The 22,941-nt window shown below is 37.2% G+C and overlaps 1 protein-coding gene across 1 annotated transcript in view; it reads left to right on the forward strand.

The window, feature by feature from the left end:
• The window catches only part of NEGR1 (neuronal growth regulator 1), an 832,035-nt gene that overhangs the window by 615,866 nt on the left and 193,228 nt on the right, over window positions 1–22,941 (forward strand). The window contains exons 5-6 of the mRNA XM_045835545.1: window positions 3,254–3,374; window positions 20,294–20,445. Of these exons, the coding sequence (XP_045691501.1) occupies window positions 3,254–3,374; window positions 20,294–20,445 (273 nt within the window). The remainder of the gene's footprint in view (window positions 1–3,253; window positions 3,375–20,293; window positions 20,446–22,941) is intronic.

The raw sequence follows: 22,941 nt of genomic DNA on the forward strand, positions 1-22,941 counted from the left end.
AAGGAAAGGAAGGAAAGGAAGGAAAGGAGGGAAAGGAGGGAAGGAAGGAAGGAAGGAAGAAGGAAGGAAGGAAGGAAGAATAGGCATAGTTAAAAAAATAAAATGGCAATGAATGCACACCTATAAAAAATCACTTTAAATGTAAATACCATAAATTCTCCAATCAAAAGACATAGGGTAGCTGAACATATGACTCATATATAAGAAAATATGATTCATATATATACTTCTCATTGCAGCATTATTTTCAAAAGCCAAGATCTCAGATTTGCCCAAGTGCCCATCAGTAGATGAGTGTATAAAAAAATCTGTGATACATTTACACAATGGAATACTACTTGGCTGTAAACAGAAGGAAATCTTACCCTTGGTGACAGTATGGATGGACCTGTACTGTATTATGCTAAGTGAAATAAGCCATTCAGAGAAAGACAAGCACAATATGTTTTTACCCATATATGGAATCTAATGGACAAAATGGAATCTAATAGACAAAAACTAACAAACGAAATAGAAACAGACTTGTAGATACAGAGAACAGACTGACAGCTGTCAGAGGGGATGCAAGTTGGGGGGGCTGGGTGAGAAAGGTGAAGGGAGTAAGCAAAAATAAAAACCAGTATTGTGATTGCCAGAGGGAAAGTGGGGTGAGTGGGGGGAGGTCGAAGAGGACAAAAGTGGGATAAATGGTGGCAGAAAGAAACTTGACTTTGGGTGGTGAGCATACAATGCAGTATACGAATAATGGATTATAGAATTGTACACCTGAAATCTCTACATTTTTATTAAATAATGTCACCCCAATATACTCAATTAAAAAAGAGAAAAAATGTATGGATGTAAAAAATCTTAAGAAAGCAAATACATTTATACTACCATACTCTATTGATATCATAAGTTTATATCATTTGTTTATAAGATGAATCTGCTGTCAGGACTGATATCAATACTGTCTTATATGATAGAAAACACTATAGATGGTGTACATATTACTTACTTTCATCAAAAATGAACAAATAATGTGAAAAAGAAATTCATATTTACAGGTATAGTGATTCATGCATTCACAATAAAGAAGCAGGAGTATGATTGCCTGATGGTAGCCTAGTGTAAGATATGTTTATTTCACAGTACTAAGGAAACCTCCAAAAATTTTCCAATATATTTATTGAACAAAATCTATGTGTAAGTGGACCCATACAGTTCATACCTGTATTGTCCAAAGGTCAAATATACACATACACATATGTATGTATATCTAGATATAGGTAAAGAGATTATGTTATGAGGAATTGACTCATGTGATTATACAGGCTGAGAAGTCCCACAATCTGATGTGTATAAACTGGAGACCCAGGAAAGTCAGTGGTATGGTTCAGTCCCAGTCTGAAAGTCTGAGAACTGGGGGAGTCAATGGGGTACTAGCTTTCCGGAGGAGGTCTTAGCTAAGCAGTCAGGTGGATAAAGGGTGATTTCTCCCTTCCTCTGCCTTTTGTTCTCTTCAGTTGACTAAAGAATCACATGATGTGAATCCACATTGGAGAGGGCAATATGCATTACTAAGTGCACTGATTCAAATGCTAATATTTTATGGGAACACCAAGAAATCTTGTTTAACAAATAAGTGGACACTCTGTGACCCAGTCCACTTGACACAGAATTACCCACCCTATGTCATCTCCTGCTACTCTGTTTCTCTTTGCTTTGGCCACACTGATCCCCTTGGTATTTCTCAAAAAAATCAGGCTTGCTTCAGTCTCAGGGCCTTACTGCAAACTGTTTCCTTCTTCCTGGAAAACTTTAGACACCCACATTGTGAAGTCACTCATTTATATCTCTTTTTCTTAAATCTTACCTTCTCAATGAGTCCTAATAAAATTACCCTACATAAGGTTGTAATCCATTCTTTGCTCTATTTTCTCTTACCTTGCTGTATTTTTACCATGAGTAAATTACTTATTTAGCCTTGGCTGGTGTAGCTCAGTGGATTGAGTGCAGGCTGCGAACCGAAGAGTCACCAGTTTGATTCCCAGTCAGGGCACATGCCTGGGTTTCAGGTAAAGTCCTCAGTGAGGGCCACATGAGAGGCAACCATACATTGATGTTCTCTCCCTCTCCTCTCTCCCTTCCCCTCTCTCTAAAAATAAATAAATAAAATCTTTTAAAAAATAAATTACTTATTTAGACTATGTACTGCTTATACTGCCTTCCCATCTGCCACCCTGTCTAGACTATAAACTTTATCACATCAGAAAGTTTAACTGCTTTGGACCATGAGAAAAACCTGACAGTTATTGATGGCTCAATAATTATTTGATAAATAATGGAATGGCTATACTATAAAAAACTTTTCAAGCATCAGTTTGTGCCATGCTTTGAGCTCTGATCTCTGAATATAGAAATTGAATCAGCTATGTACCTGCCTTCAGGAAGTTAACAAGGAAGCCTGAGCTACTCATAAATAATTACAAGATATAAGTAGTTTGTTATGAGAGATTTGTAAAAACTACTCAGAGAAGGGATAACTCTTTCCAGCCAGAGCAACAGGGAAGAGGTTGGAGATGGTGACACCTAAGTTAGCACTTGAGCTGTGGAATGAGGAAGAATAATATTCCAAGTAGAAGAAACCACATTAAAAAAAAAATCTCTAAAGAGCTAACACATGGGGAGTACACAGAAAAAAAAAACCCACAAAATACTGAAAGAGCTCAGGCTTTGAGTCAACCTGCCTGATTTCAAACCCAAATTCCACAACCAAGCAGCTGTGTGACCTGAGGAAGATTAATTAACCTCTCTGAGTTTCAGTTTTTAATATTTGTAAAATTGGGATAGCGCCATGTAGTTTAGACTATTACTGTGAGGAAATCATGAACAAGAATCACCTAGCCCAGTGACTGGCTCCCAGTGATCACTCTGTAAATGAGAGCTATTATTGGAGTGTAATTTCACTAGAGAACAGATGAAGTGTTTCTCTCATCAATGCCATTTTCCAATAGGAAGCAAGGCCAAAATGTATTGCATTTACTCTACACTTCCTGGGAACATTCATCTATTGTCCAACTTGAAAAATGAGGCTGAAAGTGACTGACTAGTCTTTTATTAGAAGGATGAAACACTGAAAATGTGATGCATTGGCCCACCAGGCATAAGATTACTTTGAATATAAAAGGAATGGAAATATACATGTGTTATATTTCTGCTGAAGATTATTTTAATTTACCCACAGTTTATTTGTTTTTTTTTTCTTTTTCAGTTGCTCCTACGATTCAGGAAATTAAATCCGGCACCGTGACCACCGGACGCAGTGGGCTGATAAGATGTGAAGGTGCAGGTGTGCCGCCTCCGGCCTTTGAATGGTACAAAGGAGAAAAGAAGTAAGGACTTTGTGATGGTTATTGTGTTCCAAGCACTTGGAGCGAGTGTTTGTTTCAGATACTTACCTTAAGCAATTTCTTTAACTGGCTTGAATGATTCTCAACAGCCTCCTCGCGGGCAAGCAAGCTGAAGGGGCCCACATGGGAAGTAAGAGTTTCTAATAGCATCTACAAGAAATGTCCACTTTGGTTTATATGATCTCAGAAATGCCTGCAAATCCCTCATCACTCATTGTTTTATTTCTTCTCCTCCCTTCTGAACCGGCACACCATTGCTCTTGCTGGCAACCATGGTTAATTGGGAAGTAAACCAGCTCTTGAAGGACTTGGGCACAGATTCCTTGAGAGCACTCCAAAAACAATTGGAGCTGCTGTCTCTGCCTGGCTTCCTCGATAAGCTTCAGCCCTTTTACCTGTCTCACTCTCCCTCAAGACTTTCTAACATGTTGTTTTATAGCTCACTGTGTTTTAGATATTTTGTCACTAAAGGGGCTGTAGAGGAAATAAAATACATGGTTAAAGGACTATCCACCATAATTTTAAGGCTACTCTAACTTCAGCTTTCTGTGATTGCCCCCTTGAGAAACCTCAGAAGGCTTTGGCAAGGGTTGTTGAACAAGAGAAGTCAGGACTCAACTACTTTCCCTTTATTTTCAACCAGTAAGCTCATTCAAACCTCTTTAGCTGGTCTTATCAGCCATCAAGTAAGAGTGGTATCCCTGTGGACAACTGGGGGACAGAATGCAGAAAGGTATTATCTATACTATATATATTTTCTTTAAAACTAGGGAGGGATGTATTTAAGAAAATGTTAGGCTGAACTATGACTGTGGTTTTACCTTAATTTTTTGCATCTATTTTGTATGAAACCTCTTCTACAATTTAGGATATGCAGATTTTTCATTCTTTTTACTAATTCATTAATGCTGTTACTAATTCTAAATCTAACTATTTGTGGCTTCATGGAAACCCCGATATTTTTATGTATTTGGAATAAGATAAATGGTACAACTCTCTTGGGTCGCCTTGTCACACCATAGAAGATTACGTATCTGCTAAGACAAACTTTCTCAAATTCTGCTTATCCAGGTTGAGATATTTTTAGTTTGTGATTATCTTTATGGACAGCATCTAGAAAAGTGGTTTGCAATCCTTTGAAAGTTATGACATCCTTTATTCAAATGTAATGTTACATGGAGTCCTCAAAAGTAATATCTATGCAAGTAACACTTTCATAGTGTTACTTTCAGTACCGAACACTTTCAGTAGTGAAAATGTTATGGTGGATATGGGGTGGGTGAGTGGAACCTCATTTCCGCCTGTTTAGAAGTCTCCCTTTCTATAGGACATCCTTGCAGCTCCACACCCCCTCCTTGACCGTCCCTGGTTCTCCACAAGAAAATGTGTTAAAAAGTTTAAACAGTGAGAAACTATTTTATGATCTTTCCAAGTAACTTTTAAGTTTGTATCATTCCTTTCTTAAAAGCTAACACATGGTTATTCCCAGTGATGCAAGTGAGAGCTCATTTGTTAAAGTCCATTTTGCTTCCAAAATTTTATGAGATAATGTCCTGATTTTTTTTGTTTGGTCGGTTTTTGGGTTTTTCTTCTTTGCCCATGTGCTCTCTCTCTCTTGCTCTTCCTTTCCTAAATACAGCAATCATTAAAAAAAAAAAGTCTACAACAATCCTTACTTCACTTTTTGGCCCATAAAAAATATAGCAAAATGCCAATTGATGCTCAAGTCATAACTTCAGTGATTTTCTTCCAACTGAGATGGACTATAGTTTTTATTAGATTTTCAAAGAAGTTCAAAATCACTTCTATAAAAGGTAGATTGATTTTCCCCAATGTCCCTCGGCAATACACTTACACGCCTAGAGAGAATCTAGGAGCTGTGAAAATCAAATGCACTTATAAAAGGCAAATATATTTTCATTTCAGAGAAAAGTATACATTTATCATTTGTTAGGGTTATGGTTGAGTATATCTTAAAGTTCTCAAGCACCACTAGACTATATAAATTCTTCTCAATATTATAGTAAAGCATATTTGAACATTTGTAGGAATTAGTAGAAAGAAGGATTCAGGTTGCTGAGTAGTTGTTGGTAGACTCACTAAGTGGGTCTAGCATGCTGGCTCCAGAGCCAGGCCTTTCAACTCTTTACCTCATTGAAATGAAAAACTAACAAGCACCTGCTATGTGACAAGCAGTGTTCTAAATTGTTAATAAATATTAACCAGTTTATTTGTATAATGAACTGATAAGAGAGACACTATCATTTTCTTCATCTTGCTTAGGAAAAGCAAAAATAGTATTTTTAAATAATTTGTACAAGTTGATACAGTTAGTGGCAGAGCTGGGCTTTGAACCCAAGAAGTCTTGCAAATCTTCAAGCGGAGTCCAAGTAACAAGTTAACCCAAAATTTAGCAACTTAAAATAGTAAGCATTCCTTATCTGAAACAGTTTCTTGAGTCAGGCAATCAGGGGCAGCTTAGCTTTATGTTGGTGGTGCAGGATATCTCATCAGGTTGCAGTCAAGATGTCTCCTGGGCCTGGTCTTCTGAAGGCTCGAGGAGGGCTGGAGGATCTGCTTCCACAATAGCTCACTCATGTGCCAGCATGTCAGTGCTGGTAATGGACCGAAGGCTCCGTTAATCACCATGTGGACTTCTTCCACAATCACTAGAGGACGGATTGACTCAACATGGTGTGGCAGTTGACCCAGAACTAGTGATCCAAGAGAAAGCAAGTTGGAAGCTGCCATATCTTTTATGACCAAGTCTCAGATGTCATGCTCTGTCATTTCTGCAATATTTGATTGATGACACAGGGTGATCCTAATCAGTGTGTGTGTGTGTGTGTGTGTGTGTGTGTGTGTGTGTGAGAGAGAGAGAGAGTGTGTGTGTGTGTGTGTGTTTAGGAGCAACACAGGGGCATAAGTGTCAGGAGGTTAGAATCATCAGATGCCATCTTCAAAGATGGCTCCCCCGGGCTCCCTCATGTATAATTATTTTTATTAGAAATATTAGCCATTTGACCTTAATTTATTGCATTGTTTAAATAAGCATCATGAGAATGACTTGTTTTAATAGTCAGAATATTATCTCTTGCTATAAAATGGTCATTTTTTTAATTCTATGGTCTCTTTCAGCATACCTGGCAGGGACAGTTCGATTAGACTTAATTTTACTTCATATACATTTAAGTATTGGGGAAATTAGAGATGTATGTTCAATTACATAGAGAGAAGCACAATTTTATTATTTTTTTACCTAAAATAGAGAAGACTGATAAGAGAAAAATATGCATTCCTGCTGTGAAAAGACACTTTTGGAACAGTCAAAGTACTATTAAGCAAATCATATTTTTGATGACATGAAATTAAGTTAATCCCTGGTTTAAGAATTGTACATTCACTTATGATTAAGACTATAAACATAAATTAAATTTTAATGGACTAATGTTTAAATAGGTATTGGAAAAACATGGGATCTGTATCACTCTGTGAAGATGTCATTATCCTCTATCTTAGATCAGAATTTTGCAATTTGCTCCTTGTTTGAATTCCCTTCTTCTTTTAAAAATATCTTCAATCCCAGCCTGAGGCCTAGAAAGATATGCCTACTGATTTCTAATGACATTTGACTGTCCCAGGCTTTTTAAATAGTATTTTATTTGCTTTGCTTATTTTCAGGCAAATGACCAATAGTAACAGTTCTTTTTTAAATTCTTTAATAACAATGATATTTCTTTCTTAACCTTCTATCATAATTTAAGATAGGGATACAAAAGTTACAAATTAGGTAAATACAAATTACCTCCATGAATGAAAAGCAAGTAGTATATAGTAAAACATGAAAAATTATCAACATATCAGTTAAAAATATGAGCAGATGCATGTTTTCTTGATGTACCTAAAAGATTGAATATTTTGTATTTGATGATGAGTACCTATAATATTTTGACATTTTAAGCACTAAATTTTAAATTAAATCTATGCATTTTTAAATCATCTTTACAAACAATATCATGTCAGTATATATCTCCTTTTAGAATCCTGTTAATTGTTTAGCTTATGCTGTGGCTTTGGAGGAAATGTGATAAGCATTACCATTTTGCTTTGGATTAGTTATCTATGTGCCTAAAACATGCATGCCCAGATATTTACAAAATGTATTCAGGTACCATTGAATAGATAGGAAAATGTCAAAATCGACCATGTGGATTGCAGAGTACACGGAGGTAGGATGACGTTTCTCAGTCAGGTTAGGTTTGCGCTTCTGGGAATGACAATTTTTCATTCTTGCTTTTACAGAAGTGAGATGAACTTGAGAAATCATAATGAAGTGAAGTGACCTTTCCTCTGCTTTTTCTTATTCTAAATATATCGTACCCCAGCACCTAGACAGGCCATAAATTTCATCTGAGTATTCACTGTAATAAAGGAATATGAGAGAGAGAGCTTTTTCCTTTCTTTTATTTTCAAGGAAACCAGAAGATAAGTTAAAATATTTCTCTATATCTACAGTGTTCCTCTTTCCTTCCTGTATTTTGTGTAATTTATTTATGTCAAAGGTAGGCATACATTACATTTGTATAACACATTGTGATATTCAAAGCATTTTCATATATGGGAGTTTCACAAAATTTGCACATTTTTACATTTCATAGTCAGCTCTTCAAATTTGGAGTGGTACATGAGAGAGAGAGAAAAAAGAAAGATATAAACATATAATAATAATGATTCAAATGGTGTAGATCTGTATATTACTCAACCTACAAATTTCAGAAAGACATAATATGGTATACTTTGTTCTTTCAATTGCTTTTCATTCCCATATACTTCTGACAGTGTCCCTCTCCATTCTAAGTGATAGTCTCATGTTAAAGATGAGTATTTAACATAACATGGTTCTAAAACTACTACTCTATGTGGTGCTCAGCCATGGGTAGTGATATAAAAACAATACTCTACAACACTTATGGAACATATATTCTTATGAGCAAAATGTAAGCCTTAGCAAAACTACCAATATATGCATACTTACTTACAAATTATATAAATTAATACTGGAATTAGTATATTGCATACAATAAATGAGGTACAATAGATAACATTTAAAATATGAAATACTAATGGACATAAATGGACATTATTAGAGGAACTTCCTATCATTTTCTCCCCACACTCTAACAGGTTACTTTGTACCCACCTTGAGGTATTTGCCTTCCATTTGGGAGACTTTGTAAGGTATGGCAGTTTAAAGCAAGGAAGTTTAAGGAATTTTCAAGGCCAATCTTCATGACATGCAACATGAAGCTTTTACCCCATATGCTGACTTTGCAATCTTACTTCACATGTTGCATAACTCACTCTATGCAATCATACCTATTCCTTGCATCATTTCAACTGGATTACACCTGAGGGAGGAGAAAACCTGTATCTCATAAGATTAAACAACTTGTTGAAGGAAAGTACATGATGAGGAGTAAAATCTAATTTCTAGGAAACCTTGGGAGGTGATGACTATGTTTCTGGCCTTGGTGGTAATGGTTTCACAGATGTATGTGTATGCCATATATATGTATGTATACACACACACACACACACACACACATAGCTTTGTATATATCATATGAACAATACAGGTTTGGGTAACAGTATGTTTACAGTTGTGATTACATGAAACAGAGTTCATTCTCATATTCTTATTTACTAAAGGTTATATTATTTTTCATACAATTATAAACCTACATTTGCCAAACCCTGCATAAACATGTATAGCTTTGCATATGTCAGTCATACCTCAATAAAGCAATTCTTTTTAAAACAATAAGAAACAAGAAAAACTCTTAATTTTCTGACTCATATCAGAACATCCCTCATCTGGATTTTACACCACAATGTTGATTACTCAGTAGAGCAGGAAAGACTAGATATGAATCTCCTCTCTTCTCTCTCTCTCTCATACTCTCATTTGCAAAGCCATTCTCACAAGAGTGAGTAGATACATGTTTTTATAAAGAATAGAACTAGAAATAAGTTATTACCACCCTATGTTAAAGATGGTTTTCCTTGCTGAGCTCAGATTTTATTCTTCATTCAACAATATACATTGGGCACCATATGTGAAATAATTTGAAAATTTTGAAAGGCAGTAAATTCCTCCATTGACGAAATTTGAATTTCTAATGTTATCTCATTATTATTTATTGTTTATTTATTTATTTTTATTTTATTAATTCCTTTCTGTTGATTTTTATTTCTTTAATGGGGCATCTGTAATAGTGTCAATAATAATAAAAGATTTTTTTAAATAACCAGAGTCTTGTCAGTATAATTCTATCACTCCTGTGATGACTTTGTCCTCTGTGGTCAGGAAGGTAAAGGGAAATACGTGAAACAAGTGGGAGCATTTCAACTACAAGAACTGGAGAGCACTTGTCTCTGTAAGACAAATTCATGCTGTTATATCTAAAACTTGGAGCTAGTCAGACAATGCTGAAAGCGGGCCATCTCTACTATGCATCCTCTGACTTAGAGTTTATGATTTGTCATAAAAATCACCACTAAGTAGTAGTAAGTAGTAAGCAAACTAAGTAGTAAGTCAGAAAATCCTAAGGGAACTCTAAATCGAGTCTGGTAAAAGTGTGCAGCAAGGGTCTGTTCAACTCAGATCAGAGCATTAACAAATGCTTCAGGGAAAGGGAGATTTTGTGCCGGACACCAAATGGTGAACAGCCTTCCAAACATTGTGAGGGGTCAGAAATAATCACAGGAAAGGAAAGAATGTGGGCACTATCATGTAAACATTATTTGGAGTGTTTTTAATGCCTTGTGGTACAGGATATGAAAAGAAGTCAGGTTAGAAAGGCACTTAGGGCAAGAATTGGAAGGTCTTAAATGTCATGGAAAGACATTTGGACTTGATTCCAAAGGCATTGGGAAGGCATTGAAGACCTTTTCACAAGTAATAAAATGATCCCCTTCCTGTCTTACAAAATGTTTCTTGGAGCAGTTGGGAAAAATAGAAGGGAAAGATATGTAATTGGCTGAAACTAGGGTATTGGTCATGCAGTTTAAGAGGAAAAAAAACAAGGAGAGAAAAGGTGGTATTTGTATATTTCAGTGATACCAAAAAATGAGAGTTTGAAAGTGATTCCAAGTTTTCTATCTCAATAACAAGGTGAATGACCAAGCCATTAGCTGAGACTGGGAACACAGAAAAAGAGATTTAGGAGGGAACAGGCTGAGTTTGTTGTGTGACACAATGAAACAGAGATGTTAACATTTATCGTGAGCAAGGGAGCATCTTCAAAAGGAGTCATATGCACACACGTTTGTGTCTTTCCACAGTGGCAGGTTTATTAGGGGAGACTTTCCAATAAGCCAGTAGTGTTACACATTAGTTACACACAGGGAGGGGGAGCTTATATAATAGAAATGAGCAGAATGAGCCCTGGCTGGTGGCTCAGTGGATTGAGTGACAACCTGGGAACCAAAGGGTCATTGGTTCAATTCACAGTCAGGGTATATGCCTAGGTTACAGGCCAGGTCCCCAGTAGAGGGCACAGGAGAGGCAACCACACATTGATGTTTCTTCCCTTCTTTTCCCCCTCCCTTCTTCTCTCTTAAAATAAATAAATAAAATCTTTTTTAAAAAAGTAAAAAAAGAAAAAAGAAATGAGCAGAGTGAGCATAGGGCCAAGTCCCAGTCACTGGCCATATCTGCAGGTGCAGAGGCAGGCCTCAGTCTCAAACTAGGTGGCTACAGAGGCAGCACACAAGTGGTAGAGTGGAATCTGGCAGGGGTATGAGTGATATCCTTGGTACAGCCTACCTGGAGCATTGAGTGGCCGGTGCTCTGAGTTCTTATGGTCCACCAGAGGTGAAAGTCCCCCTCATGTCAGTGTCCAGATGGAGTCCTTATCCCGACTTGTGGTTCAGGACATTCCAGACCCTTCCCAAGGGCATTCTTATTACACCCCATTAAGCTCAGTCCTGACATAACTGTCATGGCTGACAGGGCTCCAAATTGGATTGTCAATGGCTTCCAAAACGCCCATTCTGCTCTTGCTGCTCTATACAATACTGTATACATAGCCCCTCTGGTACAGATGGAATATGGTTGTGTCCTTAAATTGATACAGTTTTAAATAAATATCTGATCTTATCTCTCTATAGTTAAATCCCTTCAGTGTTTCTTCACTGTCCCTAAATAAAGTCCCTAACACCACATTATGGCATGGTAGGCCTGCCTTCATGTTCTGGCCCCTGTTTACCTCTCTGGCTCTGAATCTTGACATTCTACCCTCTCACAAGAGGGACAATAGACACCTAAAATATTTTAATTCCAAAATTGTGACATGATCTTTGTCTTTCAGGCCTTTTCATATGTTGATCCATTTTCTAATAAGCCCCTTCCACACACACACTTATGCCTGGTTGCCTTTGGCTGGCTTTAGTCCACTAGTCGTAAGTCTCAACTGAGATGCCACCTTCTCCAGGAAAACTGTTTTGTTTTGTTTTTTTGCTATTGGAGGAACTTCTCCAAAAATACCCCCATGAACTTAACTCTATCAAAGCACTTATTAAACTATACTCACCTTTTTTACCCTTCCATCACTCCTTGTAAACTAGAATCTACCTGAGAGTGAGGATTCTGCCCTGTTCACCATTGTGTGAATGCATTCTGTTGTAAGAAGGCATTGTGTAGCCTTGTAATAATAATAAAGTAGAGCCATTCTTATTTTAATACACTTTCAAATCCATTAGAGGATATAAGCACAAATGCATCCTACTACCCTAAGTTGAGAGATGTTGGAAGCTGGTTTCTATGGCTCAAGTTGGACTCTCAGCATTTCTTTTTTGTGAATGTGGTCTCTGTGAAAATGGCTGTGTTAGTATATTTCAGGGTGAAATCTGACATTAAAATCACAGACAACTTGATGTTAGAAAAGCAGTTCAAGCAGAGGGGAGAAATCCTGTCAGAGGCCAGGTTGTCAGGGATACAAGATTCACTGCAGACAGGAGAGGACTGACACCTGCGCTATAGACTTTGTGTATTTGATGTAGGGTGAAAAGGCAGTATCTTTCCTGTTCTGATTCAAACTGTCACAGGAAACGCAGCCCAAAGATCTCTAATCTAAAATTATTGATTTCATTAGAATTGATAAAGTAAATAACACATGCATTTTAAATAGCCTCATAAAGTCTAAATCATTAAAGTGTCCTAATATATTGTAATAACATTAATTTATTCAAATGTGCAACTAAAGATAGATACCCCTTGGGGCTAAGACAGTGATGCATGATCTCCTTCAGTCTGTTTGTAGCAATAACTGATATATTGTTTTTGAGCCTTCGAGTACCAAGCAACACGAAAAACCAATAGGTTGCTATAGCAGCATGTTCACATAAATTTTCATTTCTCTGTAGTTTCTTACTCTTCCTTTAACTTTTTTTTATCTTCCCTGCACATCTGTGAAAAGCCTAGATGAAGCTGATAATGCACAAGTAATTGATACTGAGTTTGGCACATCTTAAAATCATGATGCCGTGATCTTTTCAGTCACTCTCCTACATCTTCTCTTTAAAAATAATTTCCTGTGTGCTCAATATTTAATACTTTGCTGCCATCTGAGAGAAAATGTATCTGTTCTGTCTAAGAAACAGACTCTATCATTAAACAATAATAACACCTATCATATATCTAGTGCCTATTTCATTTGATATATATGTGCATAGATATTACATTTTATATATTTTAAAACACTATTACATCAATACTTTGAGACTGGCTTTATTTTTCCCACTTCCCAGATTAAATAACTAAAAATTATTAATATGTGAAAACATAATTTATTCAGTCAAGCATATAACAATTACTTACTGTGCACCTACTAAGTACCCAGCACTAGCTACATACTTGGAATACAATGAATAACAATACCAACCAGAAACCTTGCCCTAGTAGGGTTGCATTCCAATGGGGAATATGGACAGCAGTCAATATGAAAACTTACAAATGAAGTGCTGTCACCGAGGGAAGCATTTTATATTATGATGATGATTTGGCCAAATCATTGAGACCACAATAATTTTGTAGCATGATTAGCACTTGAACTTTACAAATACTTTTGGAATTACCTAAAAATATTGCATTCTTGCCACTTGTCTAGGTTGTAATTTTCTGCCATTCTTGTTGCATATTGTATGTATATTATAGGGAGAGATTTATTACCACCCAAATATTTAGTGAACCCAGGGGAAGAAAGCAAACAATAATTGCTGCTTAAGTGTTGTGTGTTGGAGAGGTAGTATGGGGAGGGAAGAAGGTGACAGCTCATTTCTTGCTTCTCGTTTGGGGACTGATGGCGAGGAGCCTGAACAGTTGACTACACGGGAGGCTGAAGACAGCTTCTGTAAGAAGCTACACTGACGGGCATAATGAGTCCCAAATAGATAGTTAAGAGTTCAGGGGAATCTCCAGATAGCTCCCTGAACTGAACCTTACATTTTTCTTTGACTTTCTACCCCATTAGATTCACCTCATTGATTGAACTTGGCTTTTCCTGGAATGGATGCCACATAACACTATTTAGCTCTATTTGTATTTTTCACTGGTTTTACTTGATTTCCTTGAACAAAGATGATTTCTGACTCTCCAAAGGCAAATACAATATTTTCTTTTGTACTTAGTAATTTGAATACCAATAGGTATTTTGGGAGAATACTAATAGTAAGAAGTTGTAGATTTGAATTTTAGTTATGCCACTTATCATATGGTACAAGATGAATTAACTTAATCTTTTAAAACCTCTTTTCCCTCATCTCTGAAATGGTCTAAAAATGCTTACCAACCAGGCTTGTTATAAAGAGTAGTTGATACACATTTGAAAATGCTGAAATGTTTTCTGAATTTCAGTATCCTATAACTCTTAACATTAACCTGTTTTATACGATGTTAAGATTTTTCTGTTAGATTACTGTAGTCATAAATGTGTTAAGAATAGCTAATGTTTTCCACACTTAAAAAGCATTCATACTCATAATAAAAAGAGTGAAAGTACAGCCATGATCTAGAACTAGAATATATGTAAGTGAAAACTCTGTCATTGAGAGAGGCATTATGAGATGTGTCATGCAAGGACCCACATGCCATCTCAATCTCATCTTCAGATCTACGGATGGAGCTAAGGTCATTTAGATAGTTAATCTGTCATGTGTCTTTTTCTCCTCTGGTTTCTGAATCAGTGTCTCAAGCATAGAAGGCAATTAATCATCATTTGATGACCAAATTAAACATCATTTCCATTAAGACCTTGCCAGAGTTCTACCATTGTTACCAGACTGCTTCGACACTGTGGGCCAGCCCTGCTCCTGCATAGTCTGACCCTTTCCCACGCCAGGTGACCTCCAGGTTCTTGAATCGTGCCAGAAAATTTTAAGACACAAGCCCAGGTGAAAGTAAGAGTGAGTTTATTAAAGCTTGGGACAGTGAGGCAAAGGAAGAGCCCCTGGAGACAGGATCAGGGGTAAGTCCAGGACCAACTACCACTGCCCTTCCCCTGGGCGCAGGTCTTGTTGAGATTCTTAGAGCTTGAGATAGAAGAAGCAAAGTACAGGCCTGAGGAGAAGGAGGAGAGGAGCAAAGCACAGGCCTGAGGAGGAGCAAGGGCATGCTCAAAGAAGAGTGTGCACTGGCATCCCTTGTCTTGAGGGTTTTGTCTATTTTCTGTAGACGGGAATTTTAGGTGAGGTCCCAGGGAGAATCTCACCAGAACATTCACTAGATGTCTTGGTGTGTCATTTAGTATGCTGATGTATTAAAATAAGGGTATAAGGGAGTTTAGAGTCAATCTCTGGTTAGTTTCACCTCTTTCTTGGATTAGTCTGTCTATAATTTTTGTTGTTGTTTTCTATCTCCTTGTCTAAGGTGATTTATGCCACCTGTTCTTAGGTATCTTTGGTTAGGGAGGATAGAGTCTTGTGATTTATCAGGTGGCTATTGCTTAGCTGTTCCAGCTGTTTATTCAGCAATTTATCTGTTTCCTCACTGTACTTTCTAGGAAATTTTCCTACTTTTTTACTAACCTACCTCACCATCACCCATGATTTTTCTAAACCTCTTTTGGTTATATCTTTAGTTCATATTAACTCTTAGAACTCCACAGACTATACTCCTTTGCTGGAAGTACATTCCTTTCTGTAAAAAATGACTCATATGATTCACGAACTACCTCCCTTCTTGTACTATCTTTCTTCTATGCTATACTAACATCCAAAGATTAATTAATAAGACCATATTAATTTTATCCAGTTATATAACATGATATGCTATTATCATATTCCCTTGAAATTCTAGGCTTATGAAAGGTCTATTTTTTAAGGATACTTCTACCACTTCTATTCCAAGTTATTTTAATATCGTGAATGTTGTTGTCTGATATTCTCATATATGTTTCTTATATTAGCAATGAAGTTTTTCTGTAGCTATTTGCACTTGAAATTTTGATCTCTAGAAATTATTACTGCTGACATGGAAAAGCAAGTAATAAATAAAAGTCCCAAAATGTGCAGGGAGGCTGAATTTATAAAAATAAAAAGGATGAGATTTGGTGTAACTGTTCCATTTATTTCCACAGTCTTAGCAATCAGTGCCGATGGCTGTGTGGTCAATTTTGCTGTTGTGATGTTGCTGTGTGCTCTCCTGGCCATCCTCAGCAGCTACTGACTGAGAGAGGTTATGACTGTAAAGTTAGCAAACATTGCATCAGTCAGAAATATATTACTAGTTATTAGCATACTTTCCATGATACTTGAAAACCTAAGCAGCTACTCTAACTCAGAACTAGTAAGTTGGTCAGTCTGTGTCACTTATGAGCTGGCAAAACAAATGTCCTGTTGAGACATTAGCAAAAGGCAGAGGAAGAAGATCAAGGGCAATGGTCTTCAGTATGTGTCTTAGTCCATCTGGGCTGCTATAACATAATACCACAGATTGGGTAGCTTAGAAACAGCAGAAAATTATTTCACAGTTCTGGAGACTGGAAGTCTGAGATCGAGGTGTCAGCATACCTGGTGAGGGTCCTCTTCTGGGTCACAAACTTCTGGCTATATCCTTACAGAGCAAAAATGTCTAGAGATCCCTCTGGAGCCTCTTTTATAAGGCATTAGTCCTATTCATGAGCGCTTTACCTCCCCCACTTTTAAGCACCCCTCAAAGACCCCACCTTCTAATACTATCATCTCTGGGGGTTAGGATTTTGACATATGGTTCTTGGAGGACACAAACAGTCATATTATAGAGATATAGAACAAACTCCTATAGGTGGCAGAGGATAGGAGACCAGAACAATAGGAGAATCTTATAGCTATGAGGTCCCCTGAATGGTAAACCAGTGAAAAAACAAAAATGGCCACACATTTCTTAGCAAGTTCCATAGGCTGCCGATCTATTGCAGAGGGATGAAATGCCATATTTAACCCTTAGCTCAACAAAATTAGTTCCTGTCTCTTTTGTGGGGGAGGAAGAATATAAGAAAAAAACTCTCATTTTATAATCTAAGTCAATACAAGAATGACTCCCTTAGAACTCAAAAGAATTAAGTGTTTAGGAAATAAAGACACAGAACTCCAAAAAAGGCAATATTCTGAACTTAGTTCTCTGGCTTTATTGAAGGATGCATTAGAACTACTGCTCGAGTTGTCACTTTAGATGTCACATCACTGATGCAAGGAAGTCTGGTTTCAAAGAGGTCTGAAATAGAGATGAAAATCTGTGGGGCTAGGATCATCTGTGAACCGGCTTGTGTGTGCAAGCCTGGAACCGATCAAGGATTTTTTTTACCCAGAATAACAATTCAATTTGCCAACTATATGTTTTTATTAATACAAAGAATGATTACAGAAATGATTATATTTACAGAAAATATAATTATATCTAACCATATTGGAATAAATCCGTTACCTAAGGAATAACATGCCATCAATTAAAGAGCTCTTTTATTATTTGTTTTTAGTCAAGGAGTAAAATTACATTAGGGCCATACTGATAGGACTTCTTGGTGTGGCTCAAATTTCTGTATCAAGTAACAAAGTGTAGACATGTTCATCTTAACAGGGTCTTCATTGTAACTAAAATACCCTTTGTTTTAAGCATGTGTTTATACGTCTGATTCTTATCTTTAACTTTGACCTTCTCAAGGGCCTTCAGAACTCCAAAGATCATGCATTGCCCAGCCTAGACCCTAATCACATAGCACAGAACTCATCTTTGTAGCAATTTAAATAACTATTTTCAGAATTGATATAGCTGAGAAAGTCCTTCATTCTCCCAGGATACCTGTAGGAAAAACACAGAAATACACTCTTAAGAGCTGCATTCCACCTCAGAAGTCACTCTCCCTCAAGGTCAGCTTTGCAAAGGCTGTCGCAGCCATCTACCAGGCAAAGATAGATTCTGAAGTAGTGTCTGAGGAGCCAACATTTCTGAAACTCCCAAAGATATCCGAATGGGAGCTTTGGTTTCTCCAGTAATCACAGAGAGCTAGCTTTCCCTAGAGGGAAGAAAATAACCCTGGGGAAGATACTTTTCTTTTTTATTGGCCATAATCACCTGCTAGGCTGATCAGAGCAGCAGGGGTTAGAGCACTAATGTGCACTGCTGGCCAGAAGCCAAAAATGGGCCTAGACATGCAGAACAGGAATACAATGCATGATTTAGCAACATCTGTGGTTTAGACATCAGATACAATAAAGGGGAGAGAATTGGAAGCCAGCTTAGAAAGACAGCCATAAGGAACACAAGCACACGGTGCCATGAAGTAACTGAATATCCTCCCTTGAGATTTTGTCCCCAGAGTCTAGCCAAATGGAAGACGTTGACTTTTCTCTCAAGTCTCTAGCAGCAAAAGGAGTCTTGGTGTGGAAGACGAGGCACAATAGGAAAGCAATGGTCTGGGCAGTTGCTAAGTCCTCTGGAGCATGTGTGCCTAGTATGTATGTGAACACATTGATTTGAGCCATAATGCTTATGCTGTCAGGACACTAAGACTGTGATTTTAAAATATATAACAAACTAATTGGTTTTAAATCAAGTTATTGATATAATACACAAAAATATTCAATAATCACTGTGGGAATTCACCATAAATTTTGATAGATTTGCAATTTGAGATAGACGGGTAGAAGCGGCCATAGTCCTAATATTTTATGCCCTAATTTCTGTTTCTAATGAAACAGTTTGAGATCATTAGGTTTATTGCTCACATTTAAGTTTCTCAACACTTTTCAACCCAAAGTTTTATTAATCTGATTAAAGATTTAGTTTTAGATAAGCCAAATCCAGCTAGTACATGAAATATAAGTTATTCCCAGAGTAATCAAGCATGGCTACTTATTTTAGTCTGCATTTAACTGCAGTATATGTTACCTAAATTCAGATGCAAGGCACATAACATAATGCAAAGGATTTCAGCCTAAACTCTCAGGGGAATACCATTTATCAGCATCTTTGAAATTAAAGAAATATATAATATGACAACTTGAACACATTAAAGAGGTAAAACTAACATGCCTTTTGGCATGTTGAAAGTGTGATCGGCACATCTTTTTTACAATAAACATAGGAGTTATTTAAGGAGAAGTTATTACCTGTTTAATATCCTCATTATAGCAGAATTCATAATGACAGAGAAATTTTCTTGAAGGGGCCACTCAAAGGAGTTTACTAACCCTTCTGTGATCCCCACCACTGGGGGCCGCAGATCCACTGACCCAGATCCATTGACCTGTGAACTATTTATTTACTTAGGATACCACTATGAAGTGTAATATAGGATTCAAATATAAAATAAAGTATGTCTATATAGGTGTGCTTTTTGAGGAATTTAAGGCAATTTAATTTATTTGGATTGAAAAGACTTGTGTGCATCAAAACTACTAGAGAGAACCATTCAAGAATGTTTTTTGGCTTTATAATCCCACAGCAATTTGGAAAGAAACATACAGAGAGAAAGAGAGGAGAGTCATGTAGGAGCATCAGAGAGAGAGAGAGGTAGAACTGGGTAAGACTTAAATGAGGAGGAAAGGCCCTGGGTGGCAGAAATAAAAGCGGATGTTGACAACTGAGTGTCAGTTCAGGAGAAGAGTGAAGCAGGCGTGGGCGTGGTGAACCCTGGGCACAGCAAAGCCCTACCAGCTGACCTGAGAGTGAGGGCCTCTGCTGGAGGGCTGGAGGGAGATTATTGGGTAGTCTGGGCAGAATCTGGCAAAATTCAACCCTATATTAAGGCCCAGAAAAGTTAAAAAGACTTTCCCAGGCACATGCTTAAAATATGGCAGAGCTAAGACACAACTTCAAATACTATCCTCAATACCGTATGCTGGCTGGGTTATACAGGGCAGCAGTAGAGCAGTGTTGACCCTGAACTCAGAACCACCTTCTCCCAGTTGTAGGGGTAACTTTAACAGAAGTTACTCAGTAATATCATCTGCAATGGCCTAGACATATCCCAGGCAGTTTATCTAGAAACCATCAGTCGGTGCTTTTAATAAGCTCTTTATACTTTATTTATTTTGCTCTCTTTTGACTCTAACAGATGAGATGCCATTGTTGTGGTGTGTTTAATTTTCTAGCATGCAAAACAATGTGTAAATAGGGCAAGTATATATAAGTTCAGTTTCTTAAATAGTGCAAATAATCCCATAAGAACAGTCTACAGCTGTCATATACCCTCTCCTGCCAATATCTACTAATAAAAGCAAAATATAACTGCAACATTATCATACTTATATACTAACACCAGTGGTCAAAACTGTCTATAAGTTGCCATTACAATCCCATCTAAGATAAAAATGGAAATCATATTTATAATACATATTTACCTAGAATTTATTTTATTTTCTAGGCTCTTCAATGGCCAACAAGGAATTATTATTCAAAATTTTAGCACAAGATCCATTCTCACGGTTACCAATGTGACACAGGAGCACTTCGGCAACTATACCTGTGTGGCTGCCAACAAGTTAGGCACAACCAATGCGAGCCTGCCTCTCAACCGTAAGTAACACCGTGTTGCCAAAATGCCCTCATGGGCCCCTTGGCTCCTCTCCATCAGTAGAGATAAAACATAACAGAATATGTATTCATTTCAGTATTCAGCCTGATGAGACATGTTCCTTACACAGAGGAACTTGGCCACAAATGATATGGGTGTTTAGAATTTTACAATCTGTATAGAAGTATACATGATATTAGAAAAAAGTCTTAAAGCTGAGAAAAGAAAAAAATGTACATATAATACACCCCACTGAAAAACATCTTCTGGATAAAGACCATTGATTTGGTGAGGGTTTGTTTTGTTTTGATTTATTTTTTAAAATGTACTATATTATCTTTTTTTGTCAAGCAAATATTTGGTAAGTTTATTTTTTAATACATTTTGCTGATTATGTGATTATAGTTATCCAATTTTTTCTCACCTTTATTCCTTTCTGCCCTGCACCCCCCTCCCACCAGCATCCCCCCTCCCTTAGTTCATGTCCATGGGTTGTGCATAAAAGTTCTTTGGCTTCTCTATTTCCTATACTATTATTAACCTCCCCCTATCTATTTTGTACCTACCATTTATGTTTCTTATTCCCTGTACTTTTTCTCCCATTCTCCCCACTTCCCCTCCCTGCTGATAATCTTCCAAACCCCCATGTGATCTCTATTTCTGTGATTTCTGTGATTCTGTTCTTGTTGTAGTTGTTTGCTTAGTTGTTTGTGTGTGTGTGTGTGTGTGTGTGTGTGTGTGTTTAGTTGTTGATAGTTGTGAGTTTATTGTCATTTTACTGTTCATAGTTTTGATTTTTTTTCTTAGATAAGTCTCTTTAACATTTCATATACTAAGGGCTTGGAGATCATGAACTCCTTTAACTTTACCTTACCTGGGAAGAATTTTATCTGCCTTTCCATCCTAAATGATAGCTTTGCTGGATAGAGTAATCTTGGGTGTAGGTCCTTGCCTTTCATAACTTTGAATACTTCATTCCAGCCCCTTCTTGCCTGTAAGATTTCTTTTGGGAAATCAGCTGAGAGTCCTATGGGAAGTCCCTTGTAGGTAACTCTCTCCTTTTCTCTTGCTGCTTTTTTAAAATTATCTCCTTATCTTTAATCTTGGGTAATATAATTATGATGTGTCTTGGTGTGTGCTTCCTTGTGTCCCATTTCTTTGGGACTCTCTGAGCTTCCTGGACTTCCTGGAAGTCCATTTCCTTTATCAAATTAGGAAATTTCTCCTTCATCATGTCTTCAAATAAGTTTTCAATTTCTTGCTCTTCCTCTTCCCTTTTTGGCATCCCTATGATTCAGATGTTGAAATGTTTAAAGTTGCACAGATCTTCCTAAGCCTCTTCTCATGTTTTTGAATTCTTATTTCTTCATTCTGTTCTGGTTGAATGTTTATTTCTTCCTTCTGATCCAAATCATTGATTTGAGTCCCAGTTTCCTTCCCTTCACTGTTGGTTCCATGTATATTTTTATTTACTTCACTTTTCATAGACTTTACTTTTTCTTCTGTTTTGCAACCATACTCGACCATTTCTGTGAGCATCCTGCTTACCAGTATTTTGAACTCTGCATTTGATAGGTTGGCTATCTCCTCATTGCTTAGTTCCATTTTTGGAGCTTTGATCTGTTCTTTCATTTGGGTCACATTTTTTTTTTGTCTCAGTGCACCTGTTACATAGTAAGTGGCAGAGCCTTACATATTCACCAGGGCGGAGAACATACATCACTGCATTGTGGCACTGTATGTGGGGGAGGGGTTAGAGAGGAAACAATCCCACTTGCTTGGCTCTTGGCTGGCTTTTTAGTCACAAAGTGGGCCCTTGTGCTGATTCCCAGGTGGGTGGGTTTGTGTATATTCTAGGACCCTGTGGGTCTCTCCAATGAACTCTCCTGTGAGGCTAGGAGTTTCTCCCACCACCACAACCCCCACAAGTTTATACAGCCAGAGGTTTTGAGGCTTTATTTCCCCAGGCTAGAACCCTAGGTTATGTGGTCTATCTTGCTCCCTAATTATTCCTCCTGGTTTATCTTCATGCAAATGTGGAACCACCTGGTCCACCAGCCACTGCCTTGCAGGGTGTCCTCTCCTCCCCAGCTGCCCATCTCTGCCCCTCCTACCAATCTGAATGAATGTTTCTTCTTAAACTCCTTGGTTGTTGGACCTCCATACAGTTCGATTTTCTGGCAGTTCTGGTTATTTTTTGGTTTTGAATTTGTAGGTATCTTTCTTTTGGTTGTGTGAGAAGGCAGAGTTTATCTACCTATACCTTCATCTTGGTCACAAGTTCTAAAAGTGTGTTATATTATCCTGAAACATGAATTAATTTGGGTTGAATTTATTCTTGATTTATTTTCTTTAGACATGCATCTTGGAATAGCCAGAATTTCACATGCCATAAATAAAAGGAAATAGTAAGTTAGTAAGTAAATGGTCATGTACAAAAGTATTTTATCTATATAGAGAAAGTTTTTGCTCAAAACTATATTTTAGAATACAACTTT

The sequence above is a fragment of the Phyllostomus hastatus genome, unplaced genomic scaffold (genome assembly GCF_019186645.2).
Source record: "Phyllostomus hastatus isolate PE091 unplaced genomic scaffold, TTU_PhHast_1.1 phas_contig_209, whole genome shotgun sequence".
Taxonomy (NCBI): Eukaryota; Metazoa; Chordata; class Mammalia; order Chiroptera; family Phyllostomidae; genus Phyllostomus; species Phyllostomus hastatus.